We start from the raw sequence: 23,238 nt of genomic DNA on the forward strand, positions 1-23,238 counted from the left end.
TCCGTAACCTTTTTATTGAGGCTTAGGAATCAAATTGGTGTATTATTATTCCGTTCTAATTGAAATCAACAGTTATGTTCCGAGTCACCATGCGCACGGTTTATTCTCAATCAAGAGTATAAACTCCTTACAAATAGCTTCCAATCACACTTTTCTGTTACCCACAATAGAAATCAAACTCTATTTTATTATTGTATTTATTTCTTTTTAAGGGAAGGCTTAACATATGTTTTTTACTTCCGTCCCCTCCCCTTGGTCTCAACTCTCACATTGTGTTCCCGAGTCTCATTTAATAAGGGGAGGGGAAGGAAAAGAGAGGAAAAGAGAGAAAAAAATCATGTTTCAAAGATTTTGTAAGAAAAGGAGGGGGGGGGGGAGGCTAGAAAATTTAAGCATATTATCATCCTCCCAAATTGAAAAGATTGAGAGAGAAAATATTTGTGTCTAATTATAACTTCTATCAATTCCTAAATTACCCTTATATCTAACTCTATTTAATAATTTACTTAAAGGGTATAATAGGAAAATGTATCTTTATTTTCTTTTCCTCTTAACTCGGGAACACCTAAAATGTTTAATTTTCCTTCATTTTCTTTCATTTTCATTAAACTCGAGAACACGAAATAAATTCACATATTTTCTTTCTCCTACCTTCCTTTCCTGTCATAATTCCCTTCCTTCCCTTCCCATTGTTAAATAGAAAAAACAAGAGCAGGCCCATCCAATTCATTCATGTGGTTTTTTATTGGGCCTTTTTACCAATGGGCTCACTTATGTGAAAATACTAGGCTTAAAAAAAACCCCCTAAAGGCCTCAATATACTCAAATATTATTATACAGAACTTTTAAATAAAGACTATATAATCATGTAACACATTTATGTATAGTGTTTTGTTTATTCAGTAGAATTGAGAATTAACCGTGTTATATATTATAGTTAATGAATAAGTGCTCATTACTAAACATTTCTTTACAAAATTTATACAAAAATAAGTTCATATAAATCGATATTATTCCGATGCTTTACTGAGTTAGTTTTTAAATTAATTTACAAATATAGCAAGTAATGAAATTTTAATTAAGTTTATTGATTCATAAACTAAAAACCAGGCTAATATTTTTTTCACTTGTTAAATAAGTGCCAAAAGATTTATGAAAACTAATAACACATTCAGAATGTTTGATTTAAAATTCTAATAGCTAAGAGCATCTGCATCCCATTTTTATCTTTTATCTATATAATATAACTAAAAACCAACTATATATTTATTATTAAAAACCTCTCCATCTCATTCCTTAAATTTATTTTCATTCAACATTATAATTATACATAATTAATCAATCTTTACAATTATTTCTCTCTTCCACTCACAAAAGAATTATATAAGATAATCTATTTTGAACAACATTATATAAAATAAAATCATAATCAGAATCAACCAGTAAATACATAAACATTTATGTTTCTATTAAGTTTCAAAAATGGGGAGAAAGCAAACCATAAATAGTTTCAAATCAGATCCTAATTATTTCACCAGTAATCTCCACACGAACACTGCCCATCCTTAAAACAATGAAACCTACGAGCATCTCTAACCGTAATCTCCCTTCGGGTCAAACCCGATATGATCTTAATCGCGTCGTGACAATCATTACATATTCTTAAATTCTTCACTACATAAAGAGGCTCTCCATCTTTAGTTGTTAACAACCCGAACACAACCGCTAGCTTTTCACTATGTCGCGCGGTTTCATCATCTTTAACCACATAACCAACTTCCTTCATATCGTTCGACAACTTTTCCCAAAAGTTGTTGATCTCGTTCAACATAATGTGAGAGCTATCTCCCGCAACAAACACATGAATCTTGTTTTTTAACTCGATCCAACTACACCCCGAGTTTTTATTTACGCCACTATTTCTCATACACATTCTAATTCTTGCCACTTCTTCCCATTTGTTAGCTTTGGCATACATATGTGCCAGAGTCACATATGGGGCTGCGTTAGAAGGTTCTAGAAGAAGACATTGTTCGGCTGCTTTAACCGCTAGCTCCAAATTGTTGTGGGTCCTACACGACCCGAGTAAAGCACCCCATCCTACCGTCCCAGGGTTGAACGGCATTGACTCGATGAGTCTTTCGGCTTCTTCGAGTTGACCTGCTCGGCCAAAAAGGTCGATCATACACGAAAAGTGTTCTTCCTCTGGTTCGATGCCAAATTTATCAGTCATTAACCTAAAATGCTCTCGTCCTTCTTCCACTTTGCCTGTGTGTGCACACGCAGACAGGATCGATATAAACGTGATGCTCGTTGGGGCAACATTCGTTTCCAACATGTGATCGAAAGCATGCAACGCTTCAGATGGAAACCCGTGTTGTGCATAACCCGTGATCAATGAGTTGAACGTGACCGTATTGTGTTCAGGCATTTTATCAAACACTTTGCGTGCATCTTTCATATTCCCACATTTAGAGTACATGGTGATCAACCCATTATTTACTGAGATTCTATTCGACGGGATATCCGATTTCAACGCAAGACAATGAACTTGCTTCCCAAGATTCGGTGACGAAAGTTTCGCGCTCGCGCTAACGACACAAACAAAGGTGCAATCGTCAGGACGGTAACCCTCCCGTTGCATTTGTTTGAAACAAGCTACAGCTTCTTCAGACATATCATCATTCTGAGAATACCCGGAAACCATGGTGTTCCATAACACCAAATCGGGTTCGATAACCTCTTCAAATACGTTCTTGCAATGCAACATATCCCCGTGACATTTGGAGTACATATCAATCAAACCGCTTCCAACGTAGGTGTTATGATGATATCCTTGCTTGATTATCTGACAATGAAACTCGACCCCACCGCGTAAATCCTGCAAGCAGGTAAACGCGGTTAACACACTGGCTAACGTAAACATGTCCACTGCTACATCCACACTAATCATTTCCTTATACAATGCAAGTGATTTTAACCCTTCGCGGTGTTGGCTATACGCCACAATCATTGAGTTCCACGTGACCTCATCTTTGTTACTACCCATATTATTAAAAATGGATTCAGCTTCATTTAACAACTCACATTTGCTGTAGTATGTGATAAGTGTGTTATTAACCGAAGTGTAAGCAATAAACCCACCCGCAATCGCAAGCTTATGAAGCTGGCGGATTAATTGAATATCGTTACACGCTGCTGTGATGGCGGCTGATAATGTAAACCCGTCCATGTCGAGAGCCGACCCCTGCATTTCCATAAATAAGTGGCGGGTTTGACCGCGGTCAGCATAGGCTGAAATGAGGGTGTTGTAAGACACTAAGTCTGGTTGGGGAATTTGGTCGAATAGTTGGTGGGCAATCAAGGGTTGGGATTGTTTGGCGTAGGCGGAGACGATGGTGTTGAAGGAGAATATGTTGGGGTGTGGGAGGGTGTCGAAGATGGTCCGGGCGGCGGTGAGGCAACGGCATTTGGAGGATGAAGTGGTTGGAATGGTAGGTGGAATGAGGTGTTTGATGTAGATGGTGTGGAGGAGTTTTCCGGTGAAGAGGTCTCGCCGGGAAATACATGTTTTGAGTAATTGGGTGAAATCTTGTACGGATCGTGATGGGATTTGGTTCATTTAACGGCCTGCGTAATTCAACTAATCCTTCTCATTGGTGCTAAAATCATATCAGTTAGAAAAATATTGGAACCGGACGGTAAATTTTCCCAAAATCAAACCGCTTTTTTGGTACAAAGTCTCGGTTCTTATTTTAGGTTTCTTTTAACAATACAGAATTTTTACCCGTTACTAACATTGTTTTGACTCTTAACAGGTTAATAATATAAACCAAAACGTTTACCCGTTTCCGGGATAACTTTGACCTATTAATAACGAATTTTGTTTCCATCAACAGTTTTATTATTAGTTTATACCATTATTTATTACCTTACGCATATACTTGAACAATACATTTGGACATTCTACTCAAAACCCAGCACAAATGATTGAATAAAAAAAGTATTTTTCTCCGTTAAAAACAATTTTTTCACACATGCATTTCATCGAGCACTTGGAGTGCATGTCACACCCTCAAAATCCACTAACGGAGTTTTACCGTCAGAGGGTGTAAATTAACAGGATCGGATTCATTAGTTATAATCAAACCATAAAACAAAGTTTCAAAACCATGAAAACGTTTACGAGTATTTAAATGCGGAAGCGTAAAAACCATAAAACAAATGTTGCGTCACGCAGGACGACTTAAACCCAATGATAACAGTTTTAAAATAGTACAAAAGCGTTTTCAAGCAATGCATGATCCTATACCGCGCGCCCGCCTCGGCTACCTGAGAATAACATACTAAAAGTGTCAACACGGGGTTGGTGAGTTCACAAGCTTATATCAATAAAGCATTACGTTTGCGTTCAGCGTTTTGCGTTTAGCGTTTTGCTTTCAGCGTTTAGCGTTTAGCGTTTTGCGTTCAGCGTTTTGCATTACTAGATAGTGTTATGTCAATTATATATCTATAGGTAACTAGCCTATAAAACAAGTATTACTAAGTGTTCGACACCGAAGCTGACTGTTTATCATTTGCCTTGCCACCAGGTCTATCCCGACCATGGTATGTGTTTAGCCAAGATTACACCCACTCGACCTCCAGTCGAGTTTAGCGTTGGGTGGGGTTTGTCAAACCCAGTAGTACTACTCAACAATGACTCGTTATTATCCAATATTAAACGGTTCGATGTGAATGAAGGACTTTTATTGCGTTTGCCACTTAGTCTTTACAAGTGATATATAATTTATATTAACAAAATCTTAAATGCGTTTTCGGAGTATGTTATCTCCCCAAGTGAAAAGCGTTTGAAAATAGTTTAGAGGGGTAAGTGAACTCACTGTTTGCGAAGAATTCCCAAAATAAATCACCAAAGGATGCGCGTCACAGAAAAACTCTCTCTAGCGTTCTAAAACAACAAAGAGATTTTTCTAAGTGTCGGAACTATTATCGAGTCTCTAGACCCGGCACATAATACCTATGCACACAATGTGTTTCGTGTTTCGTGTGTGACTTTAACAAGTACATTTGTGATACATTACATGTGTGAGCAACTATTTTCTAGCTTCCAAATATTACTTTTCTAGCTTAAATAACTAGTTCTAACACATTGAGTTAACGTTTATACAATGTTATCACATAACACATAGTCTAACACATAATTATCACATAATTATTGTTTTGACGTTTTTCGTTTATTCACCAATCGTTTGCGTCAACTCGTTTGCGTTTCGGTGCAATTCCCGAAAGACTACACATGTAGTGAGTGTTAAGCGTCATTTAAACCCTAGTTTAAATGTAATGAGGTGTGCGTTATAGATTCAGTGATCTTTAAGTTTGAATTGACGGAGTTGAGTTAACGGAGTTAACCTGAAATTGACGATTGTCACAGTGCACTTATAAAAAATTATATAAAATCATCATAACATGAAGCATTAATAGTTTTATTCACACCCAAATCACAAGTTCATACATCTATGTTCATGAATTTAATATTAAACAAAAAAAAACATTGTTAAGTAATAGAAAAGAAATTACCTGAAGGGTCGGAGAAGGTATATGTGACTTGGAATCAAATGAAACCCACAAAATCAATTTCACAAAATCGTTCCTTAAACAACCCTAATAATATTATTCAGGCTTTCAACACCAAGATGGCGATTAAGCTGGTGGTGTTCTAGCTGTTTAAGACGTTTGTAATTATATAATATATTGTTTCCTAACCAACTTTTGTCTTAACTTTAAAGTCTTTATTTTCAAATCTCAGTTTAAAATTCTTCTAGAAGTAGCAGATATGGCCAGTTTCACCGTCTCTCTCCAAAACTCCTGCAAGTTACTGACGGTTTTAATTTGTTTCCTCCACTAAATCCCATTGATAAAAACATATCGTATTCTAAAATTCATCCTAGTTCCTCGTCGCATACTTTCCGATTAAACTCCTTATGATATGACGCAGGAGAGATTGATACCGGGTTAAACCCTAATCGCAGTCAAAAGGTGCTATGTGTTTGTCCTCTGTCGCCGACTCTCGATCTCGGCTCTAACGGTTTGTAATTGTTCATCTCCTATATTATCGATTTCATAACCCCAACTATCTTTTTATAATATGTGGACAGGACACACCGAATGATGATCACTCAATTAAGTTTAGAGGTTATTCTCCTGTATGAAGAAATACCCAATTCAATTACAAATTGACAAAATAAAATGCCTTTTAATGTGGCTGCAATCCATTTATTTTGTCAAGTTATATTGCATGCTTTGATTTATGTATTGTGCCTTTTTGAGTGAATACGAAGGTTTTGTGGAGGAGGTTCAACAAGGTACGAACAGTTATAACAACTTTACGGTGAATTTTATACGGTAGCTTTTTATGGTGAAATTGATTGACCTTGAATTATTTGGTTGATCAAAATCCGGATTTTTATTCTGTATTAGCGAGATTGTAATTTAGGGTCAAATTGATTGAACTTGGATTATTTTATTAATGCATTTTGTTTTATATGCAGAGGATGGCGTCTGATTTTCTTCAAAATCACATCTTTCTTTCTGTTGGTTAAGTTGGTTCAAGTACTAATCTAATCCTTCAAAAGATTATAACAGTTTTGCATTCTGATAAACAAGAATATTTAAGGTATCTTAATGATTAAGAAACTAAATGAAAACCATCTTTATTATTTTAATAGGGGAGGTTGTCTTCTAATATTTTTTACTGACTCTTGAGTCAGAACGCGCTGAATTAATCTTTGTGGAGACAAAACGAAGTGCGGATCATCATAATTATCAAAAGCGTGATCGCTTCTTGCACCTTGGCGCAATTACCATGCAATGGAAAATTGGCTTTGTGGGATCAGTTTCCCTGCTGCTACAATTCACTCGGACAAAGTGCAATTTGTAAGATTAGTTAATCACTTTCTATCTTTGATTGGCTTACAAATATTCAACATTGTTATATTACAAACTTACATGTTTTTGTTGTCCTAAATTACTACAGGTTAGAGAGATGCTAGGATCTTTTAGAAAATTGTCTCTCCTATTTTAGTAGCAACTGGTGGCGCTTCATGATCTTTGGTAAAACAGAATCAGAGCTTAACCACTAACAACTTGACCATATTACATTTTACTCAATGTTTGGTTTTCTATTAATATCTTCATTTGTATATAACTTTAAATCTTTTTTCATATGTGTGGGATGCATTAAAAGGCGCACCTTTGCATGTTTTTTGATTAAGATTATATGCTAATTTGATTATTGAGTTGTCATTGCTAACTGGTAACGGGTTAAAAAGGTAAGGGACTGAGTGGTTTACGGGTAATGGGACAGACTGGTTACGGGTTAGGGGAAAAAGTGAGTTACATGTTTTAACTTTCATTTTATATGTCACGTTATCTTTTATGCTACAGTACAGAACGAGTTGAAAAATGGGAAGACGAAGCGAGTAGATCATAATATGGGCTAAAGGTTGACTTCAGGTCAGTATGGGCCAGTTTTGGAATACACTGTTTCGGTTAATTTGGATCAGAATGCGAGTCAAGTTTCCTTTTGATAAAGGTCAATATTTCATGTATGACTGCAAAGGGTATTTTGGTCAGTGCAGATTTCAAATAAGCTTCTGGTAGGAAGATACAATTTATGTTTGTATTTGACAAACAGGGAAGGTTTGTTAATGACCCCGGTTTGATGGAACTCAAAATTTTAAAGGTTCAAACCCGAGGATGCAAACAAAAAACATGACTTTCCTGCACATAGATATCTTGTGACCAACTACTTATGTACCCTAAATATAAAATTTTGTAGCTTTTGGCACGCTTATGTTTAAATTAATACATCTGACATTAAAAAGGCTTAAATCAAAGTATTTCTGTTCTTTTGTATTAAGTTGCAACACTTTTGTATGTGAAATTCAAATATTTTTCTGTAGTTAATTTATGTAGTTAATTTTATGTTTGTTGATATTTGATTGTCTAATAATGTAAAGGTGAACATTTAGGAAGTTTTAATTATATTAGTTTGGAAAACCCAGACTAGGATGATGAGTATAAACCGGCGGAAGTTGTAATAATCCAAATAATGTAAATAATAGGTTTTTAGATTATGTATTTAATGATATTTAGCAATATGCTATTCACTTTGACTGCAAGGAAAGATAGTTAGACTATTATGATACTAATCTACCCGTCCACCGGACGGGTATAAAACTAGTTATTTTTAGAGCCAACATTTGTTTTAAAATAAGTTATGATTTGATTCAAATACAAATTAAATTATCGTGCTAATTTTGTATATAATTATAGTGTAATCATACTATAATTACACTATAACGTAATAACATAATTATACTACTTGATTCTCACAATTAGCACGCTAATTTAGTTTTTACGTTAACTTCCCCATATATTTATATTCACAAATGTTATTACAGTTTACATCTTTTCCTCTAACGATTGTATATTTTAAGCGTTAATTGAACGCATGTGCCTCTCACAATATATTTTGGGCCTAAAACTTGGTACCGGAACCGGTTCTACTCGATCCGCGGGTACGGATAAGGTTGTGGGCTTCTCCCTAGAACTAGAATTGACCCGGGCCTACTGAAACCGGTTCCACCTTTACCCGGTTAAAACCCGAACCCGACCCGGCCAAAACTTGATGAAAGCCAAGTAACGCCGGTCAAAAACACGATCATACCCGAAACCGGTTGATGTGCTTAAAACAGTCAATTAAATATTAACTAAAGTAAACAAGTAATAAAAACTAGACTTAAGACTCAACTACACAAAATACCGGCAAGTGAATCGGTCAATTATACTAAAGTTAAGTAAGTCCGGAATATCGAACCCACAGGACTATATAAATTATGTTAATTAACTAATTAGACTCGACTTACGACACGACTATTTATTATTAATGTTTAAAGGGGGTTTTTGAACTAAGATTAAACTAAGAAGCAAATAAACAAGTAAACTAGAAAACAAGCAATTAATCACAAGACCGAAACCAATCAGAGAAGAAATCTACCTAGGTAAGAATCCAATGTATCAACAATCATCAAGCAATGGACAAATAATATGATATGGAAACTGATTTCTAAATATATTCATCTAACAAACCCTAAAGGACCCTCAATCGCATCAAGTAAAATCCTAAAGAATGAATATTAGATTATTAAACAATCAGTTATATTGATTTCTTCACTGTCATCAATTACAGTTAATTAATAGTATCTAAAGCAAGCAATCTTACGAAACACTAAGCCCTAGATAACTTGATAAGCTAAACACGACATCATGAACAAGGATCAACACAATAAACAAGAATATTGTCACTAATCTATCCTAGCATGCGATTGACCAAGACACATGAATAACTCCCCACCTTACAGCTATTGGAATTTAGCAGAACATTTAAAACCCTAACCAACTATCAACTAGCTTATATGATCTAATAGGCATATTCAACCATAACAATCAAAACACAAAGTAATGATTAAACATAAACCATAAATCTAAAGAACACAATCAAGAGATATAAGATCTATGTGAAGCAATGGTTAATGATCAATCAAGATAACAAATACTCATATGCATCATGAAAGCAAAATCAAGTCTTTTACTATTAATAAAACGAAACCATAATCAAATCAATTGTCCAAAGCAAGAATCAAATCAACACATGTTCATCAAACCTAGGTAGACATGAAGTCTAGCCTAGCATAGTCATAATCAAAGATAAATAACTAAAACCAAGAACAAAGATAAACATCATGAAAGATAATGAACAAGAACAAAGATAAAGAACAAGAGAACCCGTCTTAATCGACCCTTGAACACTTGTATGAAAGCTCCATGATCCTCCTTGATTCCTAGCTCCAAAACACCTTCAATATTAGCTCTAAACCTTGGAAAATCGGCTGCAATATGTTGTATATTCGTTTAGGTTTATAACCCTTTATATATTAAACGAGCTAGGCCTTGAATAAGCAAAAACGATTGACCAGAAGCTCTAGCGCCGCGCAACCGGGCTTGGTTTCCCCCGTTGCGCGGCGCGACGTGTATTGGGAGGGAGATTCCGGATTTTTTTATTATTTCTTGATTGTTCTTGTTAGATCATGATAATATTCTTTCTTGAACTCCAAGTAACGAAAAGAATCTTCTAGAACTTGTTTCCCTTGCTTCTCCAAGCCATCATCTACATGAAAACAAATCAAAACTCTAAGTGAAGCAATCACGTAATCATTGACAAGCAAAACGAACTTAAACTTCTCATGAAATGATAGAAAAAATTAAAGCTTAACATTCAAGACACCAAACGATTTAAAACACAATAAACATATAAAACTTGATTCAAAACCTTAAATAATAAAAGATGAACAAAACACGAACTAAAACGAACTTGAAACATTAAATAAACACAACTTTACAAGGTATTCAAGATGTATAATAGATGTATATCACCGGTTTCCACCAGACCCTTGTCAATCATACCCGAAACCTACCCAGCTCCGGTTCCTAAAAAAACCCGGTATGTGCACCTCTATGTAACGAATAAAATGATTATTTTATTTTTTTAATATATATAAACTCCAAGTTAGCAGAGTGTAGGGATGGGCAAATTCGGGACTGGTACCGGTACCGGTACCAATGTTTTGAGTTTTGGTACCGGTACCGATACGGTACGGGACCGGTATTTCCCAAATTTTCCGGAAATTTTACCTTAAATACCGGCATCGTCCCGGTCCTGTACCGGTACCGGTACCAAGAATCCGCGATTTTCGGGACCGGGACCGGTCGGTACCGGTACGGTCCGATCTCATCCCTAACAGGGTGATGCAATCATTTGATGCTTTCATTTACCCTTTTTATAGTAAACTGATCACTTTACTTTTATTTAAGAGGCATGCACATCACGCTCAAATTAGATGAGCGTTGATAGAAATAACATAAACTCTGATAACGTACAGAAAATAAAGGATAGTTTCTCTAATTTTTTAGTTTAATGAACAATCTTACAAATTGTTATTAACTAAATGGACAAAGCTTTTGTTTGCTCGGCATAATACGCCACCCAAAAGAAACCACAAGTTTGTTAACTTTGTTTTTACTATTAACAACTCAAACTTAAGTGGTTGGGCAAAGATTATGGGATTTAGGACTAGAATGTTGTATAGTCGTATATGTATATTCATATTTACAAACATGACCCAGTTATTAGTGGGCTTGAACCCAATAAAGTTAGCCTAGATTTAGTTTAACGCTATCAAGTATCAACTATCAAGTTTATCGATAACAATATAAGTTACTAAGTTGAGCATCCAGAGTTACGAAAGTTTATTTAAGTTTTTGTTTTAAATTGTTTTATTATTTTTTATTTTGTAATGATTTGTTTGTTAATATAGTTTTGTTTTGATTTAATACGTATATATTAGTTTATTACGTCCATTATATTATTTAATTTTTGGGCTCTTTCAATTGACATGTGTAGGTTTTTAGATTTTTAACTAATGAACATAAACATACACAAACATGTTGATATTTTTAAACAAACAAAAAGGGGCGGTTGATGTAGGTGACGATGGTGGTTGATGCATGAGAGGGAAGGTTGACGATGGTGGGTGATAATCAGAAGTTAACCGGTGATGGAGAAGGCATACCGGCAACGGAGAGTATATTAACGAGAGAATTAAATTAGGGTTTGATGATGAGAGTGTTTCCCGATTAAACGAGATGTTATAGCCCGTTAAGGGCTATCCCAGTTTGGTGAGACCTATGACCCGCAAAAATTATTGTTTGATTATGAAAGTGTTTACAAATAAATGTGATGTTATATCTCATTTAAGGACTATCAGGGTTTGGTGAGACCCATGACCTATGAAAATTATTGTTTGATTATGAAAGAGTTACACAAATAAGTAAAATGTTATAACCATATAAGGATTGCCCGAGTCTAGCAAGATTCATACCCGTGAATTCAGGTCTAACGCATTAGAAATGCTCAAATAAAAAATCAAGCAATCTGATGGCTTGAGAGGTGGTGGGGAGAACCAAAGAGTGACACCAGTGGCGAAGCTTGGACTACGATACCGGGGGAACTTAAAATGCATTAAAACAATTCACAAACGAGGGGGACCGAGCTCAAAATATCGATCGAAAACGGCTAAATTTACATTACGTATAAAAAATTTCAGACGAAAACGGGTAAATTTACATTAGTACGCAAAAAAACACGAGAGGCACCCGGGGCCTTAACTGTACTTCGCCTCTGAGTAACACATAGGATTTTTGGTATGTGTTTTCATAAATATATAGATTATGACATAAGAAAGATTTAAGTATAATACTTTGTAGAAAGATTTAAGTATAATACTTTGTACACAATAATTAAACTCCTAAATTGTACTTGACATTCACGAGCGTGCAATCTTTCCAGAATTAAAACAAAAAAAAAATGATTATCATGTGATGCTAAAGCTATTGGTTTAAGTTTAACTAATTACTTTAGAAAGTGATATTTAATTAAAGTTTACCTAAATTATATATTAATAAACTAACTATTATTGTTTTTTTCATATTGCTAGCTTTCTTTATAACCCTTTTTGGTCCAATGTGGTCCGGGTGAGTTTTCTTCTTCTTTTTTTTTTTTTTTCATTTTAACGTTTTAGAACTCTTGATGTGTTGAAGACGTTCAAGAGTCATTCGATCACGAACCTTTTCGTAGTCCTCTTGTGGTCCGAGATGATGTTGGAGAATCTTTCACTATGCATGCATGATGGCATAATTTATTATTAATTGGTTCGTCACTAAAAGTTGAAGCAAGCATTAAGAAGAACAAATTAAATAGAATTACATTTTTATGTCCTTTGCTAACCTAAAAGAATGTCATTAATATAATGAAAACTGAATGTTCACATGCATGTGCCATCCCGATCAATACAAGGTATAAAATGATTACTTTTCTATGAAGCTTAATTAATATACAAAATTTTATTAATAGTTGTTCACAAGTCTTCATTACATTTTGACTTTTGGCAACATCAAAGGATCATAATGTAGGTTTTATCGTTAGGGAAAGCCCGAATATCTTTTGAAATCGTATATGAATTACTGTCATATTAAAGCATTTTGATTGTACTCCCACAATCTCTAATTGGGTCGTTTATAAAGAATACAAGAACGAGTATGTATTTTATGTTATGAAATAGAATTGACTTATTAAAGCCTTTCGTTTTATAGCTAGTTAAGAAACCATCATAACGTTTAGTTGAAATAACATCATGCTTTGTGAGAAGTGCGATTTATTATGTTACCAGTACTAGCAATAATAACGCTATCAACATGAAGTACTCCTTTGGTAGGAACATAGTTACTGTAAATTTTTGAGATGTCGAAGTTACTATAGATAACTCATGTTGTGCCCGATATACAATTGGTAATTGGTATTGACCTTTGGGGCTGATTGAATTGACTAAGTTACATTTTGTTCACAATATATTTGGTTTTAATCAAACTTTCTATTAAGTATACTAATTTTGTACTATTGATAAGTTCATACTAATGCGAGTTGCTATTGACAAACCAAGCAACAAGACCCTATCAAAAGCAAATCCGAAAGGCTTTCAACATAGTAATCATATTTTTGGCTTATTGTAGGCGCCACTCAACCCCTAGAAACTCTCTTGACCCAGTCCCGACCGGTCCTCAACCTAGGAGCTCTACCCCTTGGTCTAGGTTTCCGGCCACTTGTGTTCACTAGGTGATACGCAGTGTTGCAAAAATCCCGACTAGTCACCGATTAATCCTCGATTAATCGCTAGGCCCCACTTCAGTGGTTAATTTCAGGCTAGTCGGTCAATTAATCGGTCAATGGTAAAATCCGGCCAAAATCGGTGGTTTCCGGTCAAATCAGACCAAAACTGGTGGCTTCCGGCAAGATTCCAACAAAAAACAACGGTTTCCTGTGAGATTCCGACCAAAATCAGTCGTTTTCCACGGGAGATTTCAACAAAACACCTGGTTTCAAGCGAGATTCCAACCAAAATATGTTTGTGTATGTATAAAACTGAAAAACTACATATAAAAATATGTGCATGTATATATAAAATTGAAAATTATACATTAAATTCCGATCCGATTAATCTCGACTAATCTTGATTAATCGTTAATACCCACCCCACTACCCGACTAGCGATTTTTAGAACACTGGTCATAGGTGTCATAAATCTAGTTTTGAACAAGCGTGCATTATACACCCGTTTACTTGTATCATTTCTTATTAAGAATAGTTCTTAATTAGGTAAGTTCAACTAACAAAAATGGTTCAATAATATTAAATTTACCAACACATACATAAAGAAAACAGTATCAGGCCTATTGCCAATATTGACGCATATCCATAAACTGTTCCATTTCTAGTTTTTGCTAGTCTCTTATATCAAATGCCGTTCTAAAAAAAGTATATCCATCTCTTTTAACTTACACATTATTTGGGGCAATTATTTAATTAGGCCATTTCTTAATTACAAGACAACTATGTTGCTGTCTTCGTTCATCACTAATTGTAGTTTGTAAGCACATCTTAAAATGCCAAAGAAAATAATTGAGTACAAACAAATATGCGATGATAAATGAAAATTTACAACAAAGAGTTAATACAATGTAAAAAATATACCCTTGCATGGTTACCTTAGCTTCCTAACAACTAATAAGCTAGAGTGTCGAATGATTAACTTGTTCAACAAAAGAAAGAATGAGTGGTCAAAAGAATAATCTAATTAAAATAAAAAATAATGATATTCACTCTTGATAAACCCTAAAAATAACTACCCTTTGTATACTTTTTGCTGGTGGAAAATCATGAATCAAAGTGACCATCAACTCACAAGTTCATTGAGTTCAGCTTCATCTTCTTTATCCACAGCCAAAGTCAGTTCTTCTGCTCTTTTAGCTTGATCTCTCCAATTGGTTTTCACCAATGTATACATCATCAACGATAAACAAGCGGCCTGAGATGCAACTAACCCTAGCCATAGTCCCCGATAACCTATCTTCAAAACGAAGGCTAGAACAATAGACAGCGGAAGCCCTACAAGGTAGAAAGCCGCAATGTTTATTCTGACACCGACTTTAGGCCTGGCTGACCCTGTTAACGCACCACACGCAGCAGTCTGTGGTGCGTTTCCCACCTCAGCCAGACCTGTCACTGGTAGTGACGAGGAAAGCAATGCAAGGACTTGAACCTCGTCCGTGTATAATTTCCCATAAACATTTCTCAAAGCAACAGATAAACCAAACACGACAAGCCCATACACGAAAGCAATTGAGATCCCAACAATTGCTGCCCATCGAGCACGAGCTGGTTGACCTGCCCCTAGCTCGCTCCCAACACGTTGTGATATACTTAAGCTCAACGAAAAGGGTATCACGTAAATAACACCGGTGGTTTGCATGATTAACCCTGTAGTTGCAACACAAGATTGAGGATTTTCAAGTAGCCCACTAAGAAAAAGAATGATCTCATACCACCACCACTCCAAACAAACCGAAAACAAACTAGGTATGGCCATACTCAACAATGGCCCCCAACCCTGAAAGAAAGACAAGAAACTGGTCCGGCTCCTAGAAGCCCAAGGCTTAATAGCGACTTTCGACATGAAAAGATAGATCAACAACGCGATATTCATGTTATATGAGAAACAAGTTGATGCCATGGCTATACCTTTCACCCCTAATTTCAAGTAACTGACAAAGAAGTAGTTAATAAGGAGATGCAAGATAGTGGAATAAGTTGCAGCCATGGTGGCGGCTGAGTTCAACCCTTGTGCACGTAAGAAGGATCGAAGCGGTAGCAATATGGCCAGGGCTGGGAGCTCAGGGAGTGTGAATGTTAAGTAGACTGCTGCAACTTTTGTGATCACGCGGTCTTGACCGAGCATATGGAATACGGGCTCCATGTTTAGCCATAGGAAGGTGATGGGCACAGAAGTAATTAAGAGAAGGATGACGGTTTTGATGTACATTTGGTTAAGTACTGAAAACCTTTTGGCACCAAAGGCTTGGAAGCAAATTGGATCCATGCCCATGCATAAACCTTTCATGATTGAGATGCTTGTGACATTGATAAAGCTAATGGCTAGAGTGCCTCCTGCTAGTTCAATCTTACCCATGTGGCTTAAGAATAACATGGAGATCATAGACTTTGAAAACACAAGGAAAGTGGTTGTTGCTACTGGACATGCTGCTTTCCCAATCATTAATATCTCTTCTACCACCTGTATGTATATATGCAGGCATCATCATCAATCAACAATCAGCTAGCAAATTAATTATCATTTTTAAGTTTATTCTACTTTGTTATAGTTATATATATATATATATTTTTGTAAATAGAGATTGTAATTAATTATGTTTTCTTGTATTTATCTATTATTTACATACAAGATCAAGTTGATTACAACAAACAAACAATCGAGATAAATTTAAATGAAAATTTTATAACTTTTCAAAAGTTTTTAATAACTTTACATCAGAATACTGAAACATTGTATCTGTCATGAGCAAGACTTGTATTATTTTTTTTTTGCCTGCAGATAGTATTAAAATACAAAGTATTAAATATTAATTAGCAATAATATAATAAATTATAATATCTTTTTAACACTAATACTTTCAAGGCATGCATTGCTTTACATGATTACGATGTTTAAAAGATGGCAATCACCATATAATATTAGCATGTGATTCGAAGGTGATGGCCGGCCATGACATTGGTTTCAACATATTATGTCCAACTTTTACTAACTTTAAAAGTACAATTCCTAGTCAAGTGGCCGGGACAAAAAATATAGAAATCAATTCCAACCAGCGTCGAGCATTTGAATGTTAAAAAGCCTTAAAACACTTTTTGCTTTTTAACACAATAATCATTTTTCTATTACACATAATGATGGAATATTTTCGTAACTTTACACTACTACACAAACAAGTATAACCGACTGACTGAATTAGCCATTGATCACTCATGTCCTGATTTCCGACTGAGCTATCATTGACAGATTGCTGTTGATAGTTCTTTGTGGGATTTTTGACGGAAATGTCTGCCAATGAAGGTTATTCGGGTTGCAATTTCATTGTGATAATATACGATTTTTAAGATTATTAAATTTTTTTAAATTGTTAATTCATACACACATAAATTATACTTTTAAATCTACATATTTTGTCAACCATGCAACTCGAACTCGTAACATCTTATGAAGAAACACTATTATATACACAATCTGTTACCACTAGGTCAAAAGCCTTGTAAAAGTCACATATATGTACACACACATATACACACACTAGCATGCTTTGAAACATGTATGTCTAACAGAAAGAATTTGTAAGTTAATTTACAACTTCAAAATGTAATTGAAATCAATGACATTGAAGTTAAGAATACATCATGGGAAGAGAGAATCATATTAAGCCGTTGTCCTTATAAATTTTCATTTCTTTGTTGATTTATGTCAGAAAAATAAATCTTGTACCTTATCTCTCCTGATTTTCTTATTTATCCATATTTTATTTATATTTATATTTATATATTGTATTTAAGATGAAAAAAACGTGCAATAAATGATATTGGAAGTTTTTGTAGTTTCACCAAAATGTTTAGGTACGACAATCAAGGAACAAATTGTTAATAATCAGGATGCTATAAATAGCAAGTTTTCTAGTAGTAAAAAGGTGTTCTAAGGCACCAAACACTTTAAATAGCAAGTTTTCTATTTAAAACAGAGATTTTAGTGCACCAAACGATTTAAAATGACACCTTCCAAACACAAAAAAACATAGGAAAGAAAACTAAAAAACATGTGTTCAACTTAAACCTAATTTTATATTTGGATATAATTAATAATCGGTGTTGCATTACTAACGGCAAACTTCACTCCTTCAAAAAATGTTTCCAAGCGTTTAGGAAATTTGCCCTACAAAAAATGAAATCACTTAGGTTTGACTCAAACATTATTGTTTAATAGTACTTAATATCTATATAGTTTTAATATAATTATACTAATTCAATCTAAGGTATCCAACACATTGTACTTTAATGTTTTTTTTATATATTAAAACAACCATTTGATAACACAAAAATTAGGTCACAAATGAGCCAGTAGTAATTCTCAAAAAACCACTAGTTAATATACATGAAATCATAATAAAAGATATGTAGTTCCCATTAATTAAGCTCAAGAACTCCAACACCATTTCCTTGATGAAATTAAGTAACAGACACAAATAATCTAAATAGTCATCACCTTGCCAAACAAATGTGTAGAGAGAGAGAGAGAGAAGAACCTTATTTACTGGTATACTTGTGAGAAAATCACGAAAGAACCGAACTTGTGTATCTTCATGATTAACGTTGTTGTTGGCAAAATCCTTATTTTGAATCTGTTCGGAGTCGTTTATAACGACAATATCAGCATCCCCATGAGCTCCTCCTCGAGATGCATCCATCATGCACATGCTCACTCTGCACACACACTCACAAACAAGGGGATATGGATGGAGACTAGGTTATAGTGAAAAATGGGAAAGAAAAAACAAATAATATTCCTTCTGAATAATGGGCTGTTTGTACTTATGTATGTATAATTAATTGTTTAAAAATAATATCCCCTTCAAAAATTCAGGTATATTCTTTCAGTAAAAAATATCATAATCTGAACCTTAATATGTTGGAATTCGTTGTTATTTGTGCCTTTCCGTCGTGTTCTTGGCCGTATACAGGCTATTTTTCATTCATAAGCCGTTCTTCATTCGCCATGAAGGGTTACCAGACAAGAGGATATTGAAGAAAGAGAGTTTATATATATTGGTTATCTTGTATATGTATGTATGTGCATATAGATAGAGAGAGAGAGAGTCTAAACATATTTATGCAAATATTTATCTCTGTTCCCTTTAAAGATATAGTTAATGATATTTAATTTCTTTTGGCAAATGCATAAATAAATTGTGTTTTTGAACATAAGCATACATTGATTTCACCTTTCTTTTTAAAATATAGAGTCTTTAAGGAAGTTCATTTGAAGTGATAGCATAAATAAGCCATGTCTATATATTGTCCTTCTAATAGGGCATGCACATTGGCAAACTTTCAAACATGTGATATTAAATGCTAACTCAATTCCGGAGATGATGTGATTATTTTTACACTAAAGTGGGGCTACCTTTTTGAAATTAATGTAGTTGAAAACGTTTCTAGTCCCTCTTACACAATCCGTAATGGCCACGTACTAGCTATTCTGTGGTGTTTTGGGATAAAATTGTTAAACTTTTAGGCAGGTGAGTTAAGAACACGAACACAAGATTTGATCAACACACGATCAACTCTTTTATTAAGAAAACAACTAACGATAAAAACTTAATAATTTCTAATACAATGTAGGGCTTATATAGAACTCATACATGACTAATCTTATACTAACTCAAATACGTAATTTGAATCCAAAACAAATAGGACTAAAGATAAGACTAACTTATCTATAATAATAAACTAATCATTATTATATTAAATATCCTTCGAGATTCTAGAAGCCTTCATTCTGATTTGGTGTTGGACACGTTTAACACTCCCTCTCAACATCAAACTTCTTCTAACCGTGACACACACGAAACACCTTGACTCGAAATAAACCGCGACTCAACACAGTCACGTCTTTCGACTTCGACTCAAGTGTCAAATTCAACACTCCCTCTAGATTCATACTTGTTCCTTTAAGGTCTTTCACAACCCTTAACACTCGTATATCTTTGGACTTGATTCTTAGACTCATCACACGCCTTCACATGAAGTTGCGTCTTAGTCGGTTACTCCTTAATCTACACAAGATCCAGGACATATTCAACTCACCTCCAAAAGGCCTTATCACATGCCTCGATCATCTTCGGTGGTCTCCTACGAACCCACTGTTCGTACAAACCGAAACCATCGAACCCGCTGTCTTCTAATTTGACAGCCCCAAAACCATAACTATGTCGCCATTTTTAGCCACTGGTTCTAGCTCCGTAGCTCATCCCTCGTTGTTCAACAACCTCAACCGCTACAATTTGTACGTTACGACTTGGTCCCGAAATCGGACTCAAACATCTGATGTTGTTGTCTCGTTTAGACAGCTCGGCAACGCTACCACTCGGGACTGTTGGGTCATCGATCCAACCCACTACCCGACACACGGAGTTTTTATCATCCCGACACACGGAGACTTAACCATACCGACACACGATCATGACACAACATCATTGCTCGACACACATAGATTTAACCACCCCGACACACGGTGACGGCACGTCATCACTTAAACCTTTAACTCGATGAACACCAAAACAAAGTTTGCACACAACTTCGTTGTACTTCGTTATACTGGCGGACCCGAACCACCTTGTAACTGCTATTAGCCTTCACTAGTTCTCCACTAAACCGCCGTGAATCGGTAAATCCAAACGGTACCCGACAAAAACATATATGCCACCCTTAAGCCATGAACTAGTGAAATTATACATGCAACAACTTTGCCTTATCCATGCAAAAATTCAAGTCGACTGCTATGTGTTCACTGGTTCTTGATCACGTCTACGATCCAAGGCTACTTTCCTCCTATGATTGAACTCAACCTACCCTTCGATCGGACCCTTGTCGCGATCAAATCTAGACACTTTCAAATTTCGATCAAGAACGTACAGCGATCGGAACACGGACACCCCATCATTCGACCATAAACCCACCGCAATCGGTTAGATCGGAAACTCACCGCGATCGGAACATGGACTCACCTTCTTTCGATTGGTTTCCCTGTTCTAAACGAACTAAAACAGTCGGTCTTCGTTTCCCTTGACTTCAAGCGGTTCAACCACTAACCTGACAAATAGGTCGCAACTCGTTCACGATCGGAGTCCCGGACACACCTTAAATCAGTAACTTACTCACCTCAATCAGAACCACGACACACCTTTGTTCGATCGGAAACTTACCACAATCGAAACACGGACAGAATATGGAAAACTAAGATTTCTTGACTTTGTTCCTTCTTTACAAAGGAGGGGGGGTTAATTAATATGTTACTTTGGCTTCAAGCAAAAAATCTCACGCACACAAATTTTGGTTTGACAAACAAATAACCAATAACCTCTTCTAACATGATTAAGTTCTCTTTTATAAGTTTCTTGGACTCCTGAGCCTATGATTGAAAACTGCTACTGCGAACACCGCGATCAAAACCTAGACACGCCTTCCTTCGATCGAAAACTTACCGCGATCAACCTGGACACACCTTTTGGTCGTACCACGATCAGAATGGGACACACCTTGTTCAATTGGAAACTTACTTCAATTGGACATTTGATCGAAACCGCATGCGCCGTGCTTGGTTCCGATCGTAAAAATCAAGCTAGAAACGAGAACACAGTTGCAACTATTCTCTTTTTCTTTCATCCGAACAGAAAGAAAATCAAATAATACTTTGCCTGCAAGCTACTGTCGCGATCATACAAATTTCAACAATTATTGTTTTTTTTTTTTTGCTATGATTGGTTACGCCACCTACTGTTGATTCCCTTATGTCACAACCATATTTTCTTCCTCCCAATACCTTGTACAACCAAGAAACAAATTGGTAGTTGTTGGTGAGCTTGATACAAAAGAGACGGAGGTTGGCAAATTCCGTGATACTTGTTTTGCAATCAATAGAATACAATGGACTTGCAATTAATTCAAAGGGCCAGTGGTGGGCATTTGGTAAAGTCTGGCCGATCGGGTGTCTTCATTCAAGCGACGGTACAGAAGAAGAACGAAACGAAGTGAGAGGCCGTGGGGCAGGGAAAAGAGTCGAGTCGATCAGGCTCGACGACCGGGAGAGCTAGGATGAAGAAGTAGGAAGGGTATTCGAAAGGCTTTGAGAAGAGGGGCAACAGTGAAGATGCCGAGAATGGCCGTTTCTATGGGGATTACCGGTCTTAGTAAGAATCTGTTGCAAATGCACATGTGAGGAAGGAATGCCCGCATTAAGATTTAAAACTTGTCGTCTACTTGAAGGAAATGTTTGGAACAGGGAACTTACAATAATACAACGCCGCATTCTTCGAAGATTGAGGAACAAGACGAGATCTTTTAAGAGAATGATTTATTCGAGAAAAAATCGAATCAAGCCAGAATAAAACAAATTAATTTATGTGAAGCAAACATATGAGTTTCTTTCACGCCTGCCCTCCACCGATGGACACACACGCCGGTGGAGGCTACCTCCGATCTTCAAACCGCTTCCCGGTACGAGCCCTAGGCTCTGATACCACTTGTTAAACTTTGAGCACACGAATCAAGAACACGAACACGAGATTTGTAGAACTATCTACGACTCTTTTATTAAGAAAACGACTAACGAGAAAAACTTAATAATTTCTAATACAATGTAGGGCTTATATAGAACTCATATATGACTAATCCTATACTAACTCAAATACGTAATTTGAATCCAAAACAAATAGGACTAAAGATAAGACTAACTTATCTATAATAATAAACTAATTATTATTATATTAAATATCCTTCAAGATTCTAGAAGCCTTCATTCTGATTTGGTGTTGGACACGTTTAACAAAAATGTCTGGACATACCGCCCCCTTTCCCTTCTCCGACGTTTTTGGCCAAAAATTTTCCCACAAGCGTTTCTATCATAACGTTACAATGGCTCAAGTTTGAGATGTCATACCGTTGAATAATGGTATAACTAAAAAAAGCAATTTTATTTATTATATAATAACCCCCGTTTCATTTTTTTAAAACAATTTACTTTTGACCCTTTTAAATCCAAAAACATTCTCATCCATTTTCATTTTTTTTCAGTATACCTAACAAATATGAATTCCTTCAACAATCTTATGCTCGGTTTTTGTCAATAACTCGACCCAAATGATCCACAACCGAACATCACCCAACCGGCTCCTCAATATCCGTACTCGGTCGGTGTTAATTACGACTCGAGCATGAGGGCATACATGTAACTACTTTAAGGTCATCGATGTCCTTAAGTGAAGCAAATGGACATAGATCTTGATGTTTTAAAGAACGAGCTATCCGAAAATGACCCAAAATACCTTTCTCTAAAGCAAATTAGATTTTAAAAAATACAACCTTTAGTTTTAATGTGATTTTTATTT

At 35.6% G+C, this 23,238-nt stretch overlaps 1 protein-coding gene and 1 pseudogene across 1 annotated transcript; both read right to left on the minus strand.

Moving 5' to 3' along the window:
• Window positions 1–1,467: 1,467 nt before the first annotated feature.
• Window positions 1,468–3,672, minus strand: LOC143548789 (pentatricopeptide repeat-containing protein At3g49710 pseudogene; annotated as a pseudogene).
• An 11,038-nt stretch (window positions 3,673–14,710) lies between these two features.
• On the minus strand, window positions 14,711–18,919 carry LOC143548766 (protein DETOXIFICATION 53-like). Its single transcript, XM_077039852.1, has 2 exons — window positions 18,379–18,919; window positions 14,711–16,307 (listed from the first exon to the last, which is right to left on the minus strand). The coding sequence occupies exons 1-2, from the start codon at window positions 18,547–18,549 to the stop codon at window positions 14,910–14,912; spliced, it is 1,569 nt and encodes a 522-aa protein (XP_076895967.1). The 5' UTR covers window positions 18,550–18,919; the 3' UTR covers window positions 14,711–14,909.
• Window positions 18,920–23,238: the final 4,319 nt, after the last annotated feature.

Source organism: Bidens hawaiensis, unplaced genomic scaffold (genome assembly GCF_021521415.1).
Source record: "Bidens hawaiensis isolate Kalapana, Puna unplaced genomic scaffold, B.hawaiensis_p1.1 tig00015249_1, whole genome shotgun sequence".
Lineage (NCBI taxonomy): Eukaryota > Viridiplantae > Streptophyta > Magnoliopsida > Asterales > Asteraceae > Bidens > Bidens hawaiensis.